This window comes from Haemaphysalis longicornis, unplaced genomic scaffold (assembly GCF_048455015.1).
Source record: "Haemaphysalis longicornis isolate Haplotype H1 unplaced genomic scaffold, Haemaphysalis longicornis Haplotype H1 scaffold_9, whole genome shotgun sequence".
Classification (NCBI taxonomy): Eukaryota; Metazoa; Arthropoda; class Arachnida; order Ixodida; family Ixodidae; genus Haemaphysalis; species Haemaphysalis longicornis.
In genome coordinates, this window is record NW_027526460.1 from 72,214,983 (window position 1) to 72,238,517 (window position 23,535).

Below are 23,535 nucleotides of genomic sequence, written 5' to 3' on the forward strand. Positions count from 1 at the left end.
CGAGACGCCATTGGTTGCGGATGAGCACAACTTCCCTTTGATGTGAGGAATGCGGCTGCAGAGTTAAGCTGTCACTGACTATAGTAGCAGCTCTCTTTTTTGTACTTTTGTCTGGCGGAGATGCTATCTTTCCAAAACGTTGTAATGTTCTGTAGGCTGCACAGCAGTTTTAGTTTTGCATTTAACAACCACACTGTGGCATACTCCACGCCAATATTTTTTTACTGACTACCGTGGCTGAGGGCGACTGCTACGTCCATATGCTACTATTTTTAGCGTATCCAGTAAAATCCCTGCCACAATTATTGCCATAGTTATTATCTCTGGAGCCATTAGATACATAGTTGCACATTTTTTCTATGTCGTCCTAGTACCGCACTTTCTTCCAAAGCAATCTCTTAGTTACGCTTCCAACTGTTGCGTTCTCCCTTAAAAGCAGTTTGCGGGAGAGCGCTCTCTCCTTACAGAATCGCCTGGCGGAGAAAGGCGCCCACTTTTGTTTGTCTGTGCAGCTTTGTTTATGCTAAATTTTGTACAACTCAATGCAAATGGCTAGCACTGCAAGCTGACATTCACTAAAGGTTTCATTGAACCCTGCACCTACTCTCTGAGGTTCCTTTGTTTGCGTGTTCGACGCAAAATTTATACCTTCATTTCATAAACGATTCAATCTATTATTCGCTTGTCGGTTGTACCTAGCCTGTCTGCATGCCTTTCTTGCCCTATAAGCGATTTCCGACCGCTGCTTGCTGCTTTGTGCGCTTCTAAAAATCGCTTGCCGGCGTCCACACTATTATTATATCCTGCAATGTTGACCACGATCATCGCGATGGGAATTCTGCGTACACACTAAAATTCTTATGTTTCGTCCGCATCCCGCGGAATTTTTTTAAATAACGAACCGGTGGCCATCATGCTCTGCCTGTTACTCGGGTGCCGCTTGTTCTGCAGAAAAATAAAGAAGGAAACATGCAAGCCTTAAGCTTGCTTGCCCATCAACTGTGGTGATGAGCTCCTATATTGCTTCAATTGTCGTGCTGCCAATTGTTGCTTGCCTATTACTTTCTGTAGCTGACAATTGCTTCAATTGTCGTGCACAAAAATAAAGAAGGAAACCCGCAAGTCCTTAGCTTGTTTAGCCATCCACTGTCCTTATCAGTTTTTATATTGCTTCAAATAGCGTGCTTGCTTAGGATAGGGCACTTTGCACTCAACACTGCAATATTGTACGACATTCGTGGAGGCCATTTGTGAGAAATGAAATCCCGTCACAGGCTTTCTGCCCATAATGTGGGCCCCTTTACCACAACTCCGCATTTCTCTTCTGTTAAACCGAAACGGCTGTAAACAATATTGAATAAAATTTCGGCAGTAGCCGAGGAAGATTTGTTTTCTAGCGTGTTTCTAGTTTCTTTTGGATTGTGATATTCGCGACATTAAATTAGACTGGTTTTTAACCAAAATGACACCTGAATCAGCGCTTGACCCTGATTACTTGTATGCAAGCGGACACCACTTGAGTTACTGTTGCTTAAATTATGTTTTATCGCATAACGAAAGTGTTTTATTTAAACAAGCATAGATAAATGGCCGGAACAACACAAAAATACACTTCCCCTTAAGTATTTTTGCAATTGTTTCAGATGAAAGGTCTTTATTTGTAGTGCGAAGGGTGGTCCACAATACGGAAACTGGTATTGAGTACTTTTGTATAGTGTTCTAAGCAGCAAAGCAGTTTGAATTCGAAATGATGAGTAGAATAGCAGTAGCGGCCCTCTCGTCCTCTAATAGTCTCCTTCACCATCGAAGCACAGATCTTGGCTGTAGAGTGGAACGACCGCCCCACAATCGGCAACGAAGTGGTCAATGCAGTGCTGTGGCACAGAGTCCTTCAATTCTCGTTGAACCCACAGCAGGCATACTAAAAGAAAAGAAAGCGCGCAAAACGTCGCTGTTTAAAGTACTCTAGTTGCGTTGTTGTTACCAGCGCCAGAAAGATAGGCGCGGCAGGCACCTGAATTTCCAAAGACCTAGACATAATTATTTTCCCCTGTGTATATCGAAAGTTTACATCCTTGCTACCTATTTTCGCAAGCCGGGAAAACAATACAATTAACACTGTGCATAAACACACTTAACCATTACCTGGAATAATAATAAGCTCTGTTCTTGTAAGCAGAGCCTGTCGACCGATAAAAATACGTCCACCATATCCGGATATTTTGCAAACTGACACTGCCAGTCTTTTGAATACTTCACATACTAAGCACTTCGTACTTCACTGGTGTCTACACAAATTTATCAAACACGTAGTCAAGGTTCAAATAAAGCCCGAAAAGAGTCAGTTGGCAGCTGTAGCCTGATTTATTCGGTATAACGTTTTGCTTTTTTTATTTCTCGGAGCTTCGAGATATTTACTAGGCATTAAATCTTTTACCTTTACGTTGGCGGTTGTTTTAAAAAAACAAGGGTACGATGTGAAACACCGCTTGGTTTTTGCCGGATAGCGAAACACATAACTAGCCTAAATAACAAAAGAACAATAGAGTCGCAATGCGCAGTTGATTGGGTGGAATGCTGCCCGGGGAGCTATAGAGTTACCCCTAAACTCCCGAAAGTTGAAAAACTAGGCACCAAAAGTCTGTGGAAGGCAGATATAAATAACTTCTGCCGCTAAGCGTAAATTTCCAGGGGGAGGAGAGGTGTGCGAGGAGTCCATCAAAAAGTATTGTTTCGGCTAGTGTCAGCAGCAGGTCAACAATGATTCTTTTCACACAACCTGGCATATCAATCCGAAGTGCCAAGTATTGCTAAAAATAAGCGCCCCTTTGTAGTATATATTCCGATTTCTTGAAATTTGCTCTTTATGTTAAAACGTATAGGCTTATCGTTTCACACCAATATCTTGGTTCTCACAAAACAGGTAAACACCTGAAGCGTAAAATTATTATGCAGGACAGGTATTCGAAAATAAATTATTCGCAGAAGGGGTTCTTGCAGGTATTTAGTTACAGGATGATGAACCGGATAAATCCTGTGTAGCTGTATTTCCACGCAAAGTCATTTCACCGGAGACCAACCTCGTATGACCACTTCTTTTAGGTGATGTTCAAGGTTTTCACTCTAAGAGGAAGTAGGAATAAAACGTGGCGTAATCTCGTCGGAAAACATAGCTGCAGTAATCTCAACTTACTGTTTCCACGGTACTCCATTTTGAAAGTTAGGCAGTTTTCGTAGTCGGTGTAAAGGTACACACCTTCTCTAGGAGTCGGATCTGAAATGTATAAGAACATTAGGTGAAAAAAAAATTAGATACAGTGCATGCGTCCACAGTGCGTTTGAACCATGGTTTCCCCAATGTGTGAAGTAAGGCAACTTTATAATCCGCAGACTAAATTTCAAGATATTTAGTGGCACAATATGATTGAAGTTTTCTGTTTCTGCCATTGTACCCCACTTTCCCGAGTCTGAAACTGTGTTGAATTACTTAAACTTTTATGGCATCAGGTAGAAGCAATAAATTGGCACAGACATTTGCATCCATCTAATAGCCGTGCCACGCCTTCATGGTGGAAGGCTGAGAAATAGGATTGGTAAGGAAATGGATAGTGCCCTTGTGTAAAGCATAGTATGTCATTCAATATAGTCAAGAAGCGCCGTAGTGGTACAGCACAATTTTCCTGCGTTCACTGAACAATAAGAACATTCTAACTGCTGTTGCTTTCACGAAACACATTGCCGGGTTGTTCTCACAAGATAGGGTACTAACTCACGGTATCTAATTGTTAGCAGTGCTAATAAGATCGGTATAGAACTACACACGGCCGACGAAAAAGCCATATCAGACCTTTTTATTGCATGAGCAAGCCCATATGTAGAATCTATTTAAAACAACGAGAAGGACATCTGAATGTGCGTTTGTTGTAATGTATCGTTTTCGTATTCGGTAGACATAAGCAAAAACACCCGTGTGTACGAGATTTCGGCGCACGTTAAAGATCCCCAGGCGGTCAAAATTAATCCAGAGCCCTCCACTACAGTGCGCCTCAGCGCCTGTGCTGTGTCGGCGCGTTAAGCCCTACAATCAATCAATCAATCATCGAATTCGTAGACATGTTTGTTAGAGAGATGTTCCGGCATTCTCCCCACCGCAAGGCATTCTTTCCACTGCTTGCCAAGTTTACTTAACTTTGTTTCTTTTTTTTTGAGTGCCGAAACTTCGCGTTTCTCATCATATAAAAACTTCCCCTGGTAGTATAGATGAAAAATTATGGTAAATTGGACGTGCTTTAATTATTTGCAGGGATTTTTTCCGGCTCATGACAGTCTTTGACCTTGCCGTGTGAAATAAAATTTAGGGGTTCATTTACAGACAGGGGCTACTTCTTCTAATAACATTTTTCTCGTCACCCCGGTATCCACCACATTCTATGAAAAAAAAGAACAAAAAACAAACCATCCTCCGGGTAAACAGTGATGATTCCAGGCGCCGCTTCCCCTCGGACAAAAAACGAGATCTTCTCTCTAGAAAAAGTTAAATATTTGTTGAAACAATGAGCCCAAAATGCATTTTACCAGCACTAGTCAACCGAAATGAAACTGCGCATGCGCGTACAACTGGGAACCCAGTGTTTGCTGAGCGAATTATGGTATTTTGCTTACAACACTGCATCGCCTTTTGCTGCACAGGGCCAAGAGGTGTGCTTCGTGGTCGAAAATGTGGCTTCAGAAGCAATACAAAACACGTCATGGTTTGGAAGCAACTACAACCTTACAGGAAATAACTGTGAAGTTTTATCTGAAATAACGAAGGCCCTCGTATCTCTTTCCTGCTTTCGTACATAAACACGGAGTACATTACAAGCCTTTGGGCTAAGATTCATACTTAATGATATCTTTTGAAAAAAACATCTACGTCGACTGAGCGCATTTTTGGCCCAGCTGAGTTTACTATAATAGCCAGTCGTTGAAGTTGTAGGCATTGTTCTAGCAAAATCACGGCTTTCGTAAATGAGTGAAAAACTGATTCAGCACAAAACGGAAACACTGACGCAGGAAACACTAATTCACCACTCCGGAAGTTTAACTGTGCCAGAATTTCTTCTGGTACTTGAAGCAGTAAGTAACGCCTTTCAGTCAGGGCGCGCCTATCCCGACCCTAATACAATCGCGTTTGCAAAACCAGAGTAAGTGTGTTTTCGCTGTCTTTTACACTCTAGAAACAAAACAAGCTGATTTTTAAAAGCAAGCACATTTGAAGAATTCCCACGACGACGTTTCAATTTCGGCTTTTTATGGCACAATTACACGAAGTCGGAAGCAGTGCACGGCGAAGAAATAATTGATTCTGATTGACATTTTGTCACATACACAGAAATATCGTCGACATGCCAGTGGTTGTGTTTGCTTCCCTCAGGAGAACTTCCGCCCTGATCGCGGATCACACATCCTCACTGTGACGTCCATGGTGGCGCAGAGGCCACCAAGAGCAAAAAATACGGAAGCGATGACCTATAAAAAACATTTCTAAAAACACTCAGTTAGAAAAAAATCAGAAATGTTATGAAGAAGCCTACCCTGGCTCTCCGTCCTGGGATTTCAGTGTCCATGTGTAAACGGCTGTATTCGAATCAAGATCGATGTAAGTTCTCTTTGCAATCATGCATTCGAGGATGGTGTCGTTATTGGCGTCAGATATTGCCGCAATGTCCGAAAAAATCTGAAATACCTGCGAAAAGTTCTGATCAGTATAAAGCAGTGGCAAACTCAATTACTTCCTTATGGCCTAACAATCTGGAGAACTCGCTCGGTCATTTTGAAAAAAGTTATACCTTCGTAAAAATATTTCTTGGTAGTAAAACTTTGCCATATAAGAATACTGCCAATTATGCTGTTAGTAAAATTGCCTTGTGTTTAGGCTTGCAGTTGTGTGACGCGCTCAGAAATCTCCAACAAAAAAGCAAATGTAGTGACGACGGGAACAATAAAGAGCGGTGTACTGCGTCAGTTACCAATGCTTGGGCTACCAATGGGCTACCAATTGCTTGGGCTACCAATTGCTTGGGCTACCAATGCAATAAAGCTGTGAAGCTCAAAGAGGTAGTTTTGACGAGAAATATACAAGCTCAGTTTCTTTTCATAGTTCACAAACTATCTTATCGATGCACGGCCAAAAATTTGTAGCGTTACCTCAACTATTGTCACTAACTGCCTGTAACGACGAGGACCAGGGAAGGGAACGAAACGGTCTCACAACCTATGTTTTTTTGCATGTATGCTGCGCTCATTAGGTTCGTATTCCTTAGACACATATATCCTGTAATTTAGAAAAGATACCAATACGTTTGCTGAAACGTTTCGTGCTAAGTGCGCGCAACGTGCAGCACGGCGGCAATAAATTCTGCACGTAGTATTTCCTCATCCAAGCAGATAAAACTCAAACGGTATTGCAGCTGTGAACGGGCCATTCTGTCGCCAGGAAATCCAATCTTTGTGTATTGAAGGGCATTCAGTGTGTAAATAATGGACCGTTTCTAGTAGAGGTCCTCCGAGCAGCCGCCACTGCGAACTAAGCAGTCAGGGCAGAAAATATTTCGCTGTCAAAGAACATGTGCACGAAACATCTCAGTCGTCAATTTCCCCTCCACACCCGCCGCTGATTCCTTCCACGTGAAAGCCTAAGTAGCAGGTGCACATTACCGAGACTATTCTGGACTGGGCGAAGTTCCCTTTTCTTTATTTTTTTTTCGTCTTTGTGACTCCCACACCGGGAGCCATGTGCTCGCTGCGTGGGCACCCTTCCTTTCCTTTGTAAGCTTGGCCCCATTCCTTCGCTTCGCAATCTTTTTTTAAAGCGAAGCTTTTTACCTTTACCCGCAAAGGCTTCTGTCGCGACCGTGGGTGTCAACAGAAAACTCCCGCGAACACATAAAAGAAGTTACTGGCCCCACCAGGAATCGAACCTGGGACGAAGAGCGAAACAGACCGAGAGCAAGTTGTCTGATCAATTGACCTACGACCCACGCGCAGATGGGGGAGACAGACGATGTTCTCACCGAGCTGACCAGCCAGTTTACCCTGCGATCTCGCTGAATGCCACGTGATCGCGTCACCCGACCTCTCGTACCGCAGTGCGCTCCGCTCAGGTCATACGTTGCGGCCGTGTGCGCGCCTTGCGCATGCGCTAAAGGTTAGAAAACTAAAGGAAGCTATCACCAACGCAGGGCATCTCACTTCTCCGTCTCTGCCGATGATCTCCATTGCTTCCGTCGGCAGCAGCAGAGGCAAAGAGAAGTGAGATCGTCGAACACCGTGTTTGAGCTTCCTTTAATTTTATCGGAAAGGGTTTCCACTAATGTGCTTCACCAATACAACTCAAGCAATTAGCATTCATGGATCCTGCATTGATTTAACCTTAGCCAAGAATATCTCTGTGAAGTAATAAAGGGTGCGGTTAAGGGCATTTCACTTGTCTCTGGTTTCACTCTTTGCAGAGCCACGTGTGTGAGTTCAAGTGACGTCGCATGAGTAATCGCTGTGGGCGTCGTTTACAGCTTCGCTTTCCAACCACCTTCACAGGGTGGATTGGCGCGCATTTTTTTCTGCGTGCTACATACGACATTACCGCGAATGGACCCTTTTCCAGTAGTGAACTGCCGTGCGGTACCTGCCGCTCCGTCATTCTGTTATGTCGCCCCGGGCAAAATAAACACCCGGTCATAACCTGGCGCACCCTCACCTTGCTGCTTGAAGAGGAGCTGCTACTTTGAAGAGGAGCTGAAGAGGAGCTCTAGCGCTGCAACCGTTCCTACATACCCGTTTTTTTACAGTTTGTGGTAATTTCGTCCTTACAAACGCAGAAACAAAAACGTTGCAAAGCAAAGGAAAAGAACAATGTTTGCACAGAATAGAAAGGCGGCCCGCGCAGCGACCACATGGCTACCGGTGTGGTAATCACAAAGTAAAAAAACAGAAGAAAGAAAACAGCCCTTCGCCTAGTGGAGATTAGTCTCGGTAATGTGCACCTGCTTCAGTAGCTTTCACCAGAAAGGAAGTAGTCACGAAGGCGGATGGGGGAAGGGAAAGATTGGGCAACGAGGTTCTTTCTTGCACAAGTTTTTAGATGCAACGCATCTCTTTAACTCGCCTTGTGCCGCGTCGTTGTCGCGGGCGTAGTCCGCATCCCTCCCCCATTCTCCTCGCCGCGGCAGCTGCGCGCTCCGCCGCTCTCACCGCAGCGCCATCTGTGCGTCAGCGCGCAGCTTGCGCTCGGCTGCGCTCGCTCCCGTTTTCGTGCCAGCTGTGTGTTAGCGCGCAGCTTGCGCTCGGTTAAACATTTACACCATCTTCCCGCGACGGGAACCATGGGGTAGATGCGACGCATCGGGGGTGAACATGCTGCGTAGATAGGATACACAACAACAGCAATCCACACGCTGACATCGCTAACATAACGGAAACGCAACGGCAACCCCCCATGCGTTGCATCTACCCCATGGTTCCCCTCGCGGCTAGATGGTGTAAATTTTTTGACAGCAAGATCTTCCCCGCCCTGACTGTTTAGTTCGCCGTGGCGGCCGCTAGGAGGACCGGTACTGGAAAAAGGTTCATTATCAAAAAGGCTTGGTATATATAAAATGGTACAGAGCTAGAAAATAGCAGCTCTTCTACAGGAATAAAAGAGGGGAGCTTTTTATTTTGACCGGGGTGATCTGACAGAATAGCGGACTAGCAGCTCGCGCGTGCGCAGATCGCTACTGGAAAAAGGTTTATTGAATAAATACTCAAAGAGCAACGGACGCTCACCGAGGGGACCAGCCACTTGCCTTTCCCGAATTTCTTGGGGCGCACGGGTGTTTTGGAGCGAGCGTGCATTACATTTGCTCGCGCGTGCAATCCCGGAACTCGCTTTTCTCCTGTGACGTTCACGCGAAGCAGTGTCGGCTGACCGAGGCAACGTATATGAGGTGTCCAGGGCACGGTTTCTTTTTTTCGAAGAACGCGGCGAAACAGGGGGCTGTCACGGACGGAACGACGGGATTCTGGGAGTCGCGAGGGTGTAGTTGGAATATCCTTTCCCGCACATGCAAAGATCCAGCACCAGGACGAATTTTTTTTCAACTGCCAAGTTTCTGAGGAAGCTGTATAGCTTTCCTTTGTAGTCGTATGGCTGCATTCAGGTGGATGTCAAACATTCCTTCACAGAAACTTACTCCACCTTAGGAATTACCTATAAATCTGGTCGATTAGCGAAAAGCAAAGATAGTTCCTTAATGATGCATGTTTGTATTTATATCACGGAGAGGGAGGTAGTTGACGGGTTGTGGCAGAGTGGAACTAGAGAGGAGCTCTAGGTTTTGGCCAATCATTTTAGTGAAGCGTCGTTATCAGATGTTTGGCGCATGTGGGTCGGACTCCCACTGTTAAAAACAGCTTGCACGAGTCGGATGCGGGGTTTTGAGCAGCGGTACAGTGAGCTGCGGTACATCGGCTTTGACCAGGATTACTTCGTCCTTCAAAGCCAGTTCTGAAGCTGTACCCTCCTTTTGTCTAACCTGTACAATTGTAAATAGTGGTATATGAATTTTTTTGTATCACTCCTAATTTTGTCAAGGCCATCATTTTTCTTCGGCAACAAAAACCGGCACACCCTGAATTCGCAAAGCCAACCCAGCCTATAGCGTAAGCGTGCAAAGCGACGCAAAGAACATCTGCTAATACATAACGCGGTAATTTCCAACTTTCGGGTTCAAACAAAATTGCAATATGATTTTGGAGCCCTTTCATCGAACTCTTTTTTTGTGGTGTTAAGGAAGCCTCAAAAAAAAAAAAAAAAAAGAAGGTGCCCCAGGCCCTGAGCCATCTTTCTCGCTGTGGCGAAATGAGGCTGTGGGATGCAGTTACGGGGTTGAGGTCCCCTCCCTAATTGGCCCATGCTTTGTGTCTTACCCTTCAATAAATTTAAAGGAGATGAAATTTTTGCCGTTATTAAGGAAATTGTGAGAGTTTTCTGGCCATACTTAAAAAATTCACCCGCATTTCCCCGAGGGGGAGCATGGGGAAGTGCGAATGCACGGTTGATGCTATGAGGGGGGCTATGTTGAACTGTGTTGGCATTCGCCTCTTAGTTACATTATCACCCCCTTGTGATCAACTCTGGCATTCACAAGAATCCATCTAGACTGCGGAACCGGCGACCGACCTCGACGGAGGCGCGCGCTAGACCACAGCTAGACGCTAGACTGAACTGCGCCGCACCTCGCGCGGTGAAATGCGAGAGCGCGCGACATCAGGCGAGCGCACTACGTCATCGCGCCGTTGCTACACACGCTCTCCCTCCGCTCCGCGCCGTTGCTAGGGGCGAGGAGGACGCGATAACACCTGTTGCTGAGCTGCGGTGGACGGACGGTGGACGAGTGATTCAGGGTCGCTTAAGAAGTGCATTTGCACTTAAAATACGTGGAATGTGCCGAGCACTCGTGAGTCCCTCCCAGACGGCGACCCCGCAGCGTCGCCAGCGCACATTTGTCAAGCCAGCATACCAATTTAGGGAGATTAGACCAGATTGTGGCGACCGTGTCAACGGCGCACGTTTTTCAAGCCAAGTATACCCAGTTCAGGAGATTGGTCAAGATTGGCCAACTCCATCGTTCGCCTTAATCGTGGCAGCACTTGCTGGGGACAAGAAAGACACGCCATAGCGCATCCCCCTACACAATGATGTCCAATGATTGTCGCTTCCATAAAAATGAAGGAAGCTCGCGCTTATAGCAACAATAATCCAGTAGAGGTCGTTGCAGCAGCGAAGAAGAAGCAAATCAGCGCAATCATGGACCTAAACCGTCGTGATGGTCGTGAAGGTCGCGTACATCTTCGCTGCCTGCCAGTGTTACGCGTTAGTGTGAGCTTTCTTCATTGTTCTCCCTTTTGCGACAACTTCTCCGATAAAAATTATTTGTAAACTTCAGTTCTTGTTCGGCCTACGGTACAAGCCGAAATGCAAGTCCATCTGAATCTAACTCCAATATGTGCTTATATCAAAGTCTTACATGAAGAACAGAAGAGGACACACTAAAAGTTTACCAGCGAGAATAAATTATTGCGGGACATAGTAAAAAGCACTTAGGCCGAAGGGAGTGAAATGATATAGTTGCATTGTGTAGTACGGGGGCTCGACAAAAATTCTTTAGGCGAGTACACTAGCCACGTATTGAATAGGCAAGAGTTGTACGAAAAAATGTAGAAAGCCGAAATAAGAAAGTTTGCGATTTTTAGGTATTTATAGAGTACTGTCAGTAAACATGAAGCGCAGTTACTGCGCTATGCAGTACGGAAACAACTTCCCATTATTTTTCCCTGAACGTATCAACAATACCTTTAAAAATGTGTATTGAGCATGGTATTAAAATGGCTCGTCGGTGAATAAAAATAGGTATAGGTTTTGGGCCTTCGCTGTAACACGCGATGGCTTGTAAATCTTACCCCAATTCTTATCGTTTGAAGATACTTCAGTTTGTGGACGCTTAAGGTTTTTTTTGCGTCACGCTAGGAGCTGTCCAGCTACGACATCATGAAATTTTTTTATGAGGGACGGAAACGTATGTTTACATACGAAGAATTAAAATGAAAGCAACAAACAATCACCTCGGTGTATGTCACCTCACACGTGCACAAACGGTTTAAATGAGCTTTACTTCGGTTACACTTAAATTACGCAAACTGTGCTTTGTGTGGCTGCAACAAAGACGAAGCCGTGGTATTGGAAGGCAGAGTAACCACCCTCCAAGTGCAAGCACCTACACCCCACTTCATCCCCCGCTTCACCTCAAGGTCTTCATGACATGCTGGCCTAACGTACCCAGCTCGCTCCCCACAAGAAATATGGCGTATAGCGGAGCGCACCGCATTTCCCTGATATATGACGCGCTGTACCTCTGACAATTAACAGAGCGACCGCTGCGCAGTTGGTGGTGGCGGTGCTGGTGGCCCGAAAAATGGCCCATACCCATTGGCCAAGAAGAGTTATGTTTCCATTACAATCAATCATGCGAGGCAATATAATGGAGCAGAAGAAAGAATTTGGTCTGGGTTAATAAGAGAGAGAGAGAGAAAACACGAAAAACAACAGAGAGAAGAGTAGGAAAACTACAGTAAAATTCAGCCTAATCGGACTGTTTTTTAACACTGCAGACGAGCTGTCTCCGAAATGAAGGAGTGGATGGCGTTGCACACGTCCCTACGGCATCGGCCCAGACTAGTCCCCCCAAACGACAAAAGCACCGGCGGTACAGTCAAAGGCAGTCAAAGACGTAGCAGGGGAATCTCCAGCAGCCTTCTCCGATGGTTAGAAAATCGGCGGCAAAAAAGAAAGAAATGCTCTTCGGATTCAATTTCTTGGCAAAAGTAGCACAAGGGGGAGGTTATCAGATTTGCCCTTGTAAATACCGATTAAGTGGCGGCACACCACAACGAAAAGAAGTCAGCAATACTTCGCACAACCGAGTTTGGCAGGTTTAATGATACCGTTTTCGTTCTTTTTTTTTCTTCTTGTGTACCAGTCGCTTGATAACTGTCATGCGAGAACGACGCTGGGCTGAAGTTGAGGAGAATGATATATGGAAGCGGTTGAGGCACAATGTTAGGTACAGACATAGGTAGGTAGAAATTTTCCACTGCTGCCACCCGCGCATCAAATTCCTTAATAGAAATATTATTTGCGAACATACCGAATAGGCGCATACTCTTCAATAATTTTAATCTGTTTTATTACAAACAGTGTTCTGTAAAATTTAGCGTTATGATTGCATGAGCGGGGACAATGTTACGCTTGCAATGCCTTTGTAGGTTCTAAGACAGGAAACGTTTTGGCGCTCTTTGCAATCGCGAGGAGCCGCTAACTTAAAGGAACACGGAAGGCAACTATTAAGCTTGGTTCAGACGAAAGTTCAGCCGCCGTGTACCCTCTCAACGTTTATTCGCCAGAGAAAGATGTTTTAGTTGCCTAGAATTTACCACTTAAAAACGCTTTTTCTCTTTCCCATTGATCTCGCACCATTTATTGACGTTTCACGCGAAGCAAACAGCGATTGGTAGCAAGTGCAACCGCGGTGTGGTCTAGCTCGGCAGTTAGAACATACCAAGTGCAGCGTCGTGGTCGCAGGGGCCACGCCGAACCTGCAATAACAATCGCTTCTGCCAGCAGCGCCGCGGCTTGGGAGCATGCGAATGTCGCCACGGCTTGAACTATACCTCTACATTTATATTTATTTATTTCTTATGAAAGTTAAGTTGCAAATAAAGATTTTACGTGTTTCTTTGAGCGCTTGTGGGCGCGCTTCTCAGTGTGTTGTTTACTACGTGACCTGTTTTCGTTATCTCTGCAGGGTGAATGTTAGCTTCATTTTTTTTTTCATTATTTACGATATTATTTTAGAGGTACTGACCCAAAGATTCGTCGATTTATTTTCTCGTAACGAAAATCTGTCCATTAAGACCAATTTGGGGTTGGTCTTCAGTGCCCCTCTAAACAAAAGGCGCGTTTGTCAGTGGTGACGATTGATCCTTTAACGCATTGCTCCACAAGTTATCATTACGAATATTCGGCCGTAATAGAAGGTAAAAGAGCGGCACTAAAGCATATTGTAGGCTGTTGTGGCGCCCTGGAGGACGTGAAACTTAATCGCAAATCCATTGGTGGATATTTAGAAAGCGTAAGCGCCTCGCATCTCTGGCTGAAAAACTTGAGGCTTGGCGCCATGCCTACGCCGTATTTGGGCGATGTGCAAGCCGGCCAATGTAATGGCATTACTTGTTGATGGGTGTTACTAAGCATAATGTAAGTTGACTCTTGAAAATCAAAATGTTGGCAACATTTTAACGAGCCGTGACGTAATGATGATGAACCTAAGCAAAAATAGGAGCAGTGTTAAAATTATCCGACCCTATAAATTAGGAATATAACACGCCGCGGTGGCTCAGTTGCTAATGTGTTGTGCTGCTGGGCACGAGGACGCGGGTTCGATTTCCGCGGCGGCCGCTTTTCTGATGGAGGCGAAAAGCAAAAATGCCCGTGTCTACGAGATTTTGGTGACGTTCAAAATTTCGAGGTGGTCAAAATTAATCCAAAGCCCTCCACTACAGCCCGCCTCGTCGCCTGCGTGGCGTCGGTGTGTTAAACCTTATATACAATCAATCAACAAATTAGGAATATATAAACCTTTGTACCAAAAGTGGATGGGAGCATTTACAGTCACTTCTCTGAAACGAAATTGACTCGTTTGTATTTCATTTGCCATTGGCTCTCCTATCCAAGTCAATTCGACGCACCCTAAAAAGGGACCTCAAGTTTTTTTGCAGAAACACTGTAGTAAAAGCTCCAAGGGTTTCATACAGCAGGCGCAATACGAAGATGCAATTTTTAGTGGTCCATTCGATTAGAAATGGAGGCCAGATCAATTTACTACATGTACTGATGTAATCATGTATGCAATAATCACTGCTGCGCTCTTACAGGGTGATTGTGTACGCACTGGTGATTTCTTGTAACAGAAAAATTCCTCTGTTCTCTGATGTCATCCTTCACATGAACTGGAAACCAAAATTGTATGGCAGCATTTGTTGATGAAAAAGTGTAAATATTGTTTTGATCAATTACCACAACAATTTAAACGATGCACCGTTTTGTTTAGGGACCACAGAACTTTCAGGTAGACGATTACCCGAGCAAACAGATGAACCTTACCTCGGAGGCCTCAGGAAAAGACTTTTCTTTCAATGCAGAGCTTCCAAGTACCCCGTAGTTACGAGTCGCTATGCATACCCACGACGCAAGAAAGCATGTTGTAAAAAGCGATCTCATCTTGAGTCAGCGTGTTCTTCCCCTGCAGTGAAGACACTTTGTTGAAAAGGCTCCCCTTATCTCAAACGATCCAGAAAAAAAAACAATTTTGATGTAACTCTAGGCCTTATAAGATATTTATCATCATCATCATCATCACACTGTATACGCCCACTGCAGGGCAAAGGTCTCTCCCATGAATCTCCTATTATCCCGCTCCTGTGCTATATGGGACCAATTTCTCCTCTCTCACTTGATCTCACCTGCCCACCTAACGTTCTCCGGCCCCCTGCCACGCTTCCCTTCTCTAGGGATCTACTCTGTTAATGACCAACGGTTATCTTGCCTTTGCGTTACAAGCGCTGCCACGCCCATTTCTTCTTTTCGTTTTCTAGTAATAAGTCCTTAACACGCGTTTGTTCCCTGACCCACTCCGCTCTCTTCGTGTCCCTTAGCGTAACACCATTGCTCGCTGATTCGTCGTCCTCAATTCAAGGTGAACCATTTTAGTGAGTGTAAGATGCAGCTGTTTTGCACTTTCCTCTTCGGGAGTATGGTAGGCTGCTTGCATTACGTGAGAATGCCCACCGAATGCATTCCACCCCATTCTTATCCTTCTAATTATCTCTGTCTCATGGTCGGTATCCCGGGTCACTACTTGGCCTAAGTAGATATATTCGCTTACCAATTCCACTGCCTCGCGACCTATCTCAAACCACTGTGCTCTCCCGAGGCTATTAAGCAGTAGTTTAGTTTTGTGCATATTAATTTTCACGCCCACGATTCTATTCTGTTTGTCCAGTGCGGTAATCGTTCTTGGCAATTCGTCCCTCAAGTTACTATGCAAGGCACGTCATCAGAAATCAGAGGTTATTGAGGTATTCTTCATGAACCTTTGCGCGCACATGTTGCCAATCCAATGTTTAGAATACCTCTTGTAAACATGCCGTAAATACATTGGAAAGGTTGTGTCTTCTTATCTGACGCTCATCCTTATAGGTATTTTACTGCTCTCCTTGTGCAGGACTATTGTAGCGGTGGGCCCATCGTAGATCCTCTATTATTCTTAAGTAATGTTCATCTACACCCTCATTCCGCAATGCCTGCATGGCTGCTTAGGAATGCACCAAGTCAAAGCTTTCTCATATTCAATGAAGGCTATATAGAATGCTTGAGTGTACTCCGCGCATTTCTCTATCACCTGATGGATAGTGTGAATATGTTCGATTGTTGAATAGCCTTCATGAAACCCTGTAAGTTTATTAGGTTGACTGAAATATAGGGTGGCGCAAATTCGGTTAGCGATTACCTTGGTAAATACTTTGTAGACGACTGACAGTAAGCTGATCGGCCTGTAATTTTTCAAGTGCTTCATGTCGCCTTTCTTATGAGTTAGGGTGATTTTCACGATCTTCCAAGATTCTGGTGCCCTCGCGGTGATTAGGCAATGCGACAGGTTTGTCAGTTTTTCTACTACAATTTGCCGCAACTTCGAGAAATCTGCGGCTATCTAATCTTCAACAGGTGCTTTGCCCTCTTGTATTTCATTCAAAGCCTTCCTTACTTCTGTCCTTACTGGTATGATTTCTACCTCGTGTGAACTACTTCCTGGTTCGGTATTATCATTGATGTCATGGCTACTGTATGGGTCCTTTTAGAACTCCTCGGCTACGATACGTGTTTTATCCCTATTTGTGATGGCATTGCCTTGCTTATCTTTAAGTGCATACATCTTATTTTTCCCCATGTCTGGACGCCTCTTCAGTGCTTTCAGACTTTACAGCATGCTGAATCCTCTGCGTATTTTACTGCCGTATATATACTCCGTTATGTTTATTGATTAACTTCAAAATATCCGCTAGTTCTATTCTGTCAGGTGTTGTGAAGACTGGCATTCTTTGCCATTTTTAAATAAATCTGTCATCTCTTGGGAATGTTTACGAGTATCCTGTCTAGCGACCTTACCTCCGACTTCTATTTGGCACTCCTTGATAATGCGTGTAAGATTGTCGCTCGCTTCCTGTGTCGTTAAACTCTGGTTCCTCGGTAAGAGCAGAACATCGGTTCTGCAGAGTGATCCTGAATTTTTCTACTTTCTGTCTTACTTTTAGGTTATTGGTCGGCTTCTTTCGTGCTAGCTTGTTACCGCTAATACCACTAGTTTATGAGATCAAATAGTGTTAAATTCGTACTGCCGTGAACTCCTTCCGCTTTCGTTCGTGTGAATGGTCGCGTTTATTTTAGAGAATGATTCATCGTATATGCACCCCGCATCAACACAATGACAAATGAGCTGTAAATGGCCGTAATTACATTACGGAACAGAAAATGTCCATTTGTACTTGATCAAGCATCCCTACCGTAAATAAAATAACCTACCCATGAACAACCTTCCTCCGGCTAGTAATTGCTGCATACGATATTATATATACGAGAAAAAGGGTAATATAGCCACGTAAAACATATTCAATGGCACAAAGATCCGTAAGGATAAGTATCATGATATACCTTCCAAGCTCAACACTACTACGTACCAAACAACGTCGTACTGATTGTACACCGGGCTGCGTGTACCCCTTGACCACGTTGAACCTGAAATCTTCATGCTAGGCTTGCTTGATTGTCGTCACGCAATTCTGTCGCACACTCTCCCCTGCTCCGCGTTAATGTTTGCACAAGAAAGTTATCAAACAGGAAATGGGGAGGCTTCGGAAATGTTACTTCACGAGTGATCACTTTACGGTGTGAATGAGCTTATGGGAGAACTTCCAAGATAGGCTAAATGAGGAGCTTGTGGAATACTTGACGTTGTATACCCCAAAGGCCAGGTTTCTCCGCGTTCTCGCACTAAATCTGAATTGCATAATCAGCCGTTTAGTTGCATATTTGAACGTTTGCATGTGATTTTGGCACGCTGGTACTTTTAAAGATGCACTGGCAGAAATAATAACCAAAGACGTTTTAACATAATAAAGGCTAATTGCAAGGATCAACGAAAAGTTGTAACAGGTGGATCTCGAATACTGCCTATTAGCGTCAGAACTTTCCCTCTCTACCAAAGTTCAATCGAGACTGAACAGCCGGTTTTGTTTATCAGTTGCTAAAGGTGATGGTGGGGGACTACAGCGGACCAGTGGTATGTGCATATGTTCAAAATTTTCAGTAGTTGGCTCAGTGTGTTGCCCTCTTAACGAAGATGGCGCGAGAAACATGACCATCCGATAACAAAGGAAATAACAGAAACATACCGAAACGCCGCGATGAGACCAAAGTTTCAGAAAGAGAGTCAGGTACATATGGCGATAAAGAATAAATGTAAAGGTAGCAGTATAGTAGCCATTTTACGCCTTGTTCGGAAGCCTCCCTCGTGCAGTCGAAGGCAAATAAACAAAAAATAACGTCGAGGATAACAGCGAAGAGTGGTTATTTTTTAGAATAACAATGCAGTGGCTTCTAATTAGGCATCTAGTCTTGCATGGAGCTGAAAGGTAGGAATTAGCAATGCACACCCTCGAACAAACTGCTTGCTTCCCATATTCCCGCGTATCGTGAATAGATGAGCATGTTCACAAAACAAATAGTTACCCTTTAAGGCGTATACGATTGTATCCTCTTGAAACAATCGGACCTCTTGTGGTTGCAGCAGTCGCGTTTGGCCCTATTTGTAGCTGGTTGTACTGAAAAGCTTGCGTTTTCTGTCTCTTTTTACTTGCGGCCCTGAAAGCTGTATGGAAAGAACGACACTGAACTTTATCAACTTTTTCTGCAAAATAAAAAGCTCGGACACAATTTACACCGTCGTCTTTCAATTTCCAGAGACACCTAAGCGCAGTTGCAGCTGCTGGGCATAAACTTGAACTAATAGCTCTAATTCCACTAAAGTCAATCATATTTGTGAGCCCCCGGTCATTGCCCCATATTTTTTCACGCAATGCAATTACAACTGCCCCAATAACAGCAATCCATTGCCCTGGATATATCCCGACCACATCCGTCCACTGTAGGAAACCAGTCAATACACCATCTGTGTCTGCAAGCGTGGCACCAAGTGATCAAGAAAGCGCATCGTCGCATACGTACATGACACAGCGTGTAAATCCATCTCCGGTTCATCCCCTGTGTGGATATGTGTCACATTGGAATGAGTTTTATGATTGTGGAGGAGAAGGCTCTCAAACGTAGCAAGGTACTGGCTTTACAATTACGTCGGTATTCTGCCATGACTTGTGGTGAGCGAATATGCCAAGTTTGCTTGGCGCAGCTGCTGCGTATTTTTAGCCTCAACCACTGTTTCACTTTTATTTCAACAAATCATGGTTGTGGCTCCGGCTCTGTAGGTGATGTCTCCCTCGTGTCCACGCAAAAAAAAACGAATTCTATAACGCACAGCCTGAATGTACAGCGCGCAGCCCGACGACCGTAAGTTCCACGTTATAGCCAGTCAAAATCCTAAAACGCTATAATCACCAGGTTCTCATGCAGAATACCCCGCGGAAGGCAAACCACAAAATAAAGCGTAACCTGTGGTGGCAAACCCCAAAATAAAACGCTGCCGCTTTGGAATCACTGATGATGGAGAGGTTACCTACAGCACACTGCAGAAAAGCCACTATTTCACAATGGGAGGGTGCATGACGGTGCTGCTGATGATGATAACACAAGAAAAAATGCTACCCGCTGTCTCAATCGAACGTGGGTTCCCCAAGTTATGAATGGGCAACTATCTTATTGTGCCACCCCGGCGCGGTCAAATCAGTTTTTAAAGAAAATTTTAACCCTTCACTTTGAACAGCGATGATGGGGCGAAAGATGTGGCGCTCAGGTTTCTTGTGAGGGATTCGTTTGCTGTTGTGTGGGTGTGGACTTTGTCTCGCAAGCAGTTTGCCCTTTGATTGTTAACGCTTGGACTTTGACTCTCAGGTGGTTTGAACTATGATTGTTCACGCTTCGAGATTGATTGCAGCGGCTTTAGGTTTGGCAGACAAGAGAGCTGCACGTCGCAACCATCGTCGTCGTTATACGAACGGGATTGATTTTTACTTTATATTATTCAATCGCAGTTGCAAACCATGGACACCAGCTTAATTTGTATATGCGCTTACCAGGTCATCCCGTCCGTTATTGATCTTGGATCAGACCGATCTAGTGTCGAACTCATAAGAAAAGAAAGACCGCGGAGCAAGGCAGAGAAGGGTGAAGTGGCCAAGGGGGAATCTTCGAGCAATGTTGAGCAAACGATAGCGAAGTATAGCTAAGTGCCGCTTATGCACTTAAAATCAACCTACCCAACCAGAACTCCTTTGAAGTGTGGGCTTAATTTGTAGGTTATCGTGTTCGTTGGTTTGTGAGTAACACTTTGGGAATTTTTGAATTCGCATGAGCACTAGACACGTCATCAGCGGTAAACTCGTCAAGTCTGAGAAGCCTTCTGAGCGCAGGCTAGGTTCACAGGCAGCATTCAGACGCGTTCGGCATGCGTAGAGGGGATCACCTATTGGGAGTAGAAAGGCCGGCCGTTCAAAAAAGATGAAGGCGCGGCTTTCATGGTCGCAAAAATTTTCGTAGCTTGCAAGAGTAGGTGCAGAAGTCGTAGCTCTGCCCTGCGATGAATCATTCGTCTGCCTCTGCTGCCTGATGTGTGTGGTGTGTCTTATAGTGCTACTTGCGTGATCACAAATAAAGCGGAGCTAGCAGTTCATTATGCAGCAGAAGACCATGTAACGAAATCACATAAGCCGCAACAGCGGCCGCTTCCCCCAGCTTTCTGCGCTCAGTGCGACATCGGCAGCGTCGTACGCTTTACCGTGAATATCTGTGTTTTTCCAACGCCTTTAGAAATTCGTATACGCATAACCCCTTGTACACACCTACGATCTTGCCAACTAATATAGTCAACAATCACCCAATGGAGCACCAACTCTTCCGATAATGATAACTTCCTTCTGAAATGATGCTCAATGGTTGCGGTATTGCGTCGGTATCTAGCCGACTCGCGGTATTGCTTGTTCTTGCTCATACAATCAGTTCTAAAGTCTACAAGGCACGCTGAATGTCGCTGTAACGATATGATCTGATTCCGCCGTAAAAGTGGGGATCACTACCCTAGCACCCGGCTACACTGACCCGTTAAGGGCTGGAGTGACGTCATCAGAGCCAGAACTAAATACATTACCTTTAGTGTGTTTACTATACGTTAGAATTCAAGTAATGCAATCAAACGCAACTAGAGACCCCACTACAATTGTTCAGTCATGTGCCATAGCGATGGATTTGGTCGGTGGTTGACAATCACAAAAACAAAATTCTGTGACGTCATAAAAAAGTTACGCCAAAAGTGTCTAGGGAGTCGCCACTACTTCCCCTGCTTTCTTTAATATCTTCATTACTTGTTTAAAGTTTGCGATAGAATTGTTATCACTGGTACAGGGGCAAGGCATCCGTTCTGATCAACCGAACTTGTATTTTTTCTTCATGACCCCTTTAATGAAGCTGCCGTTCTTAAGCATGCCGTATCCGAACCAGCATTGTTGACTACGACGATAGCTAAGCTGGCATGGCAGATTTTGCGTGTCGTTCGGAGAAATTGATAACGCTGGAAAGAATGCAGCGGTTTTTTTAAAAAAAAGACCGCCACTGTGATATCCTTCTTCATTCAGGAAAAAGACAGTCTCACCCAGAAGCCACCTGCTATTTTGGACGTCGCCAGATAGCCTCGTTTTCAAGCGTCTAAATTGCTCTGAAAAGAGAACGTTTGAGAAGGGCGGCGTAAGTAACGCTTGCGTAACGTCGTGGCCTTTTCTTAATTGGTATTTTCAGCCCCGTACGGAAGCCTGCTGATGGCCAAATCTAACTTTGGTGTAAGTACCCCTTTAGCAACGAAAAATCGTGGTGAGTAAAAATCATTCCCGCTAAAATTGCAGTGTCGAGGTTTGCTGAAACATACTTGTTAACCCTTAAATAACTTTTGATTTTAGACCGAACGCTCTACTACTGCAGCTTAAAGCCCAGAACACGGCTCGTTCCTTGTAGCTTCAACTTTACCCTCCAGATAAGCCAACGCCAAGCTAGCGCATCGTGTTGTTCAGCAGTCAAAGCATCTTCTCACTCGTTCCAATGGTAGAGATGTTGAGAGGGCGATAAGGAAAGTGTAGGCACGTACCATTGGAAAATGATAGAAGCAGGAACTACAACGCCCACCGCACCGAGCAGCGTCTGTGTCTTCTCTTGCAGTGCGCACGTTTAAAGCGGGCTCTCGGCGAGAAAATCGAGTTATCGATCGCGAACCTTAGTCTAACCGCCACGTTCAACTACAGGCTAAAATTTTCAGAATGAAAATAAACGTGCCTGTCGATGATTTTGATTGATTGCAGGGTTTAACGAGCCGACGCAACGCAGGCGATGAGGCGCCCCGTAGAGGAGTGCTCCGGATTGATTTTGACCACCTAGGGATCTTTAACGTGCGCTTAAAGCTCATACACTGGCGTTTTTGCCTTTCGACTCCATCAGAAAAGCGGCCAGCTCGGCTGTGAATCGAACCCGCGTCCTTGTGCTCAGCAGCACAACGCCTTAGCCACTGAGCCACCGCGGCGGGTTAAATGTGCCTCTTACACATGCAACCATGTAAAACACACTTCTGTCATACGCAAACGCAAGCAACAACTTAACATGCATAATTGCTGACACTACCTGTAAGCTAGCTCGTTGCATGCCCACATTGTGATGTGGCAACAAAACTGACGTGTCTAAGAAAGCGTAAACGTGGCGGTATATTTTATAGGACCTTCACCATAAATTCGCTGCAAGCGCCGAAAGCAGGAATTTATATTCTTCTGATTTTTTCCGAGAATGCTTATAAATTAAGGGTGATGGCGTTCAGTTTGTTTTTAAACGCTACGAACAACCAAAATCACACCTCAGTTAAAATTCTTAACAAAGGGCTGTTTGAAGCAGCCAGTTCCGGTAGCACGCAGATTTACTATGTTCGGTTTGATGCGATTACGAAGATTTGCTTTGTTTTAATTTTATATCGGATCCGCACATTTATTGAAGGTGTGGTTTTTCGTACACTGCACGGAATCCGCACGTCGTTGAGTCTCGCGGTCAGGCTACCCTCCGCACTCGACCACAGACACTCTGGCGAAATAGTCGCTGCTCACTTACCGTGTCAATATGCCTGCATCTAGAGACGGACCTAATGCGTAGGCTTGGCTCACCTTCCAAGCACCTCAAAGCTTGTACCACGGAACTTTGCAATGATACGTTTCTGCTCAGTACAAAGCTGCCAGAGTAATTATAGGCCAGGTGTAATTATTCCAGGAGTAATTATACGTCAAGCGTCCCTGGAATTTGATGCGCAACCCCAACGTGTCGGTTGCTTGACGACCATTTTTATCGGCGACCTGAACTAGAACGACAGTTTACAGCTCCACCAGATGGTTTGCCTCTACCCTTATCTAACTTGAGTTGCAGATTTGCGTGGGAACGCCGCCTGTCAATCATATAGGAGCTGCCGTTTCTGTGGGGCGGGGAGGCCGGCGCCATGCTTCGTCAGTGCAGGTGGCAGCTGCCACATTGGCACCCCGTCACAGTATTAGAACTGGCGGCAGCGGCTAGAAAAAAGTAGATACGAAACTCATGAACGCGGCACGATTGACTGTCCTAGACCTCTAGCCGGTTGCCAAGGTCAGCGCGTGTGATAA

The 23,535-nt window shown here is 45.0% G+C and overlaps 1 protein-coding gene across 1 annotated transcript; it reads right to left on the minus strand.

Annotated features, from left to right (window-relative positions):
* Window positions 1-1,604: 1,604 nt before the first annotated feature.
* On the minus strand, window positions 1,605-23,118 carry LOC144152748 (uncharacterized). The gene is made up of 7 exons (XM_077684174.1): window positions 22,997-23,118; window positions 18,422-18,560; window positions 14,741-14,879; window positions 5,577-5,728; window positions 4,457-4,524; window positions 3,194-3,274; window positions 1,605-1,921 (listed from the first exon to the last, which is right to left on the minus strand). Exons 3-7 carry the CDS (start codon window positions 14,855-14,857, stop codon window positions 1,785-1,787), a joined length of 555 nt encoding a protein of 184 aa, XP_077540300.1. The 5' UTR covers window positions 14,858-14,879; window positions 18,422-18,560; window positions 22,997-23,118; the 3' UTR covers window positions 1,605-1,784.
* Between the last annotated feature and the right edge of the window lie 417 nt (window positions 23,119-23,535).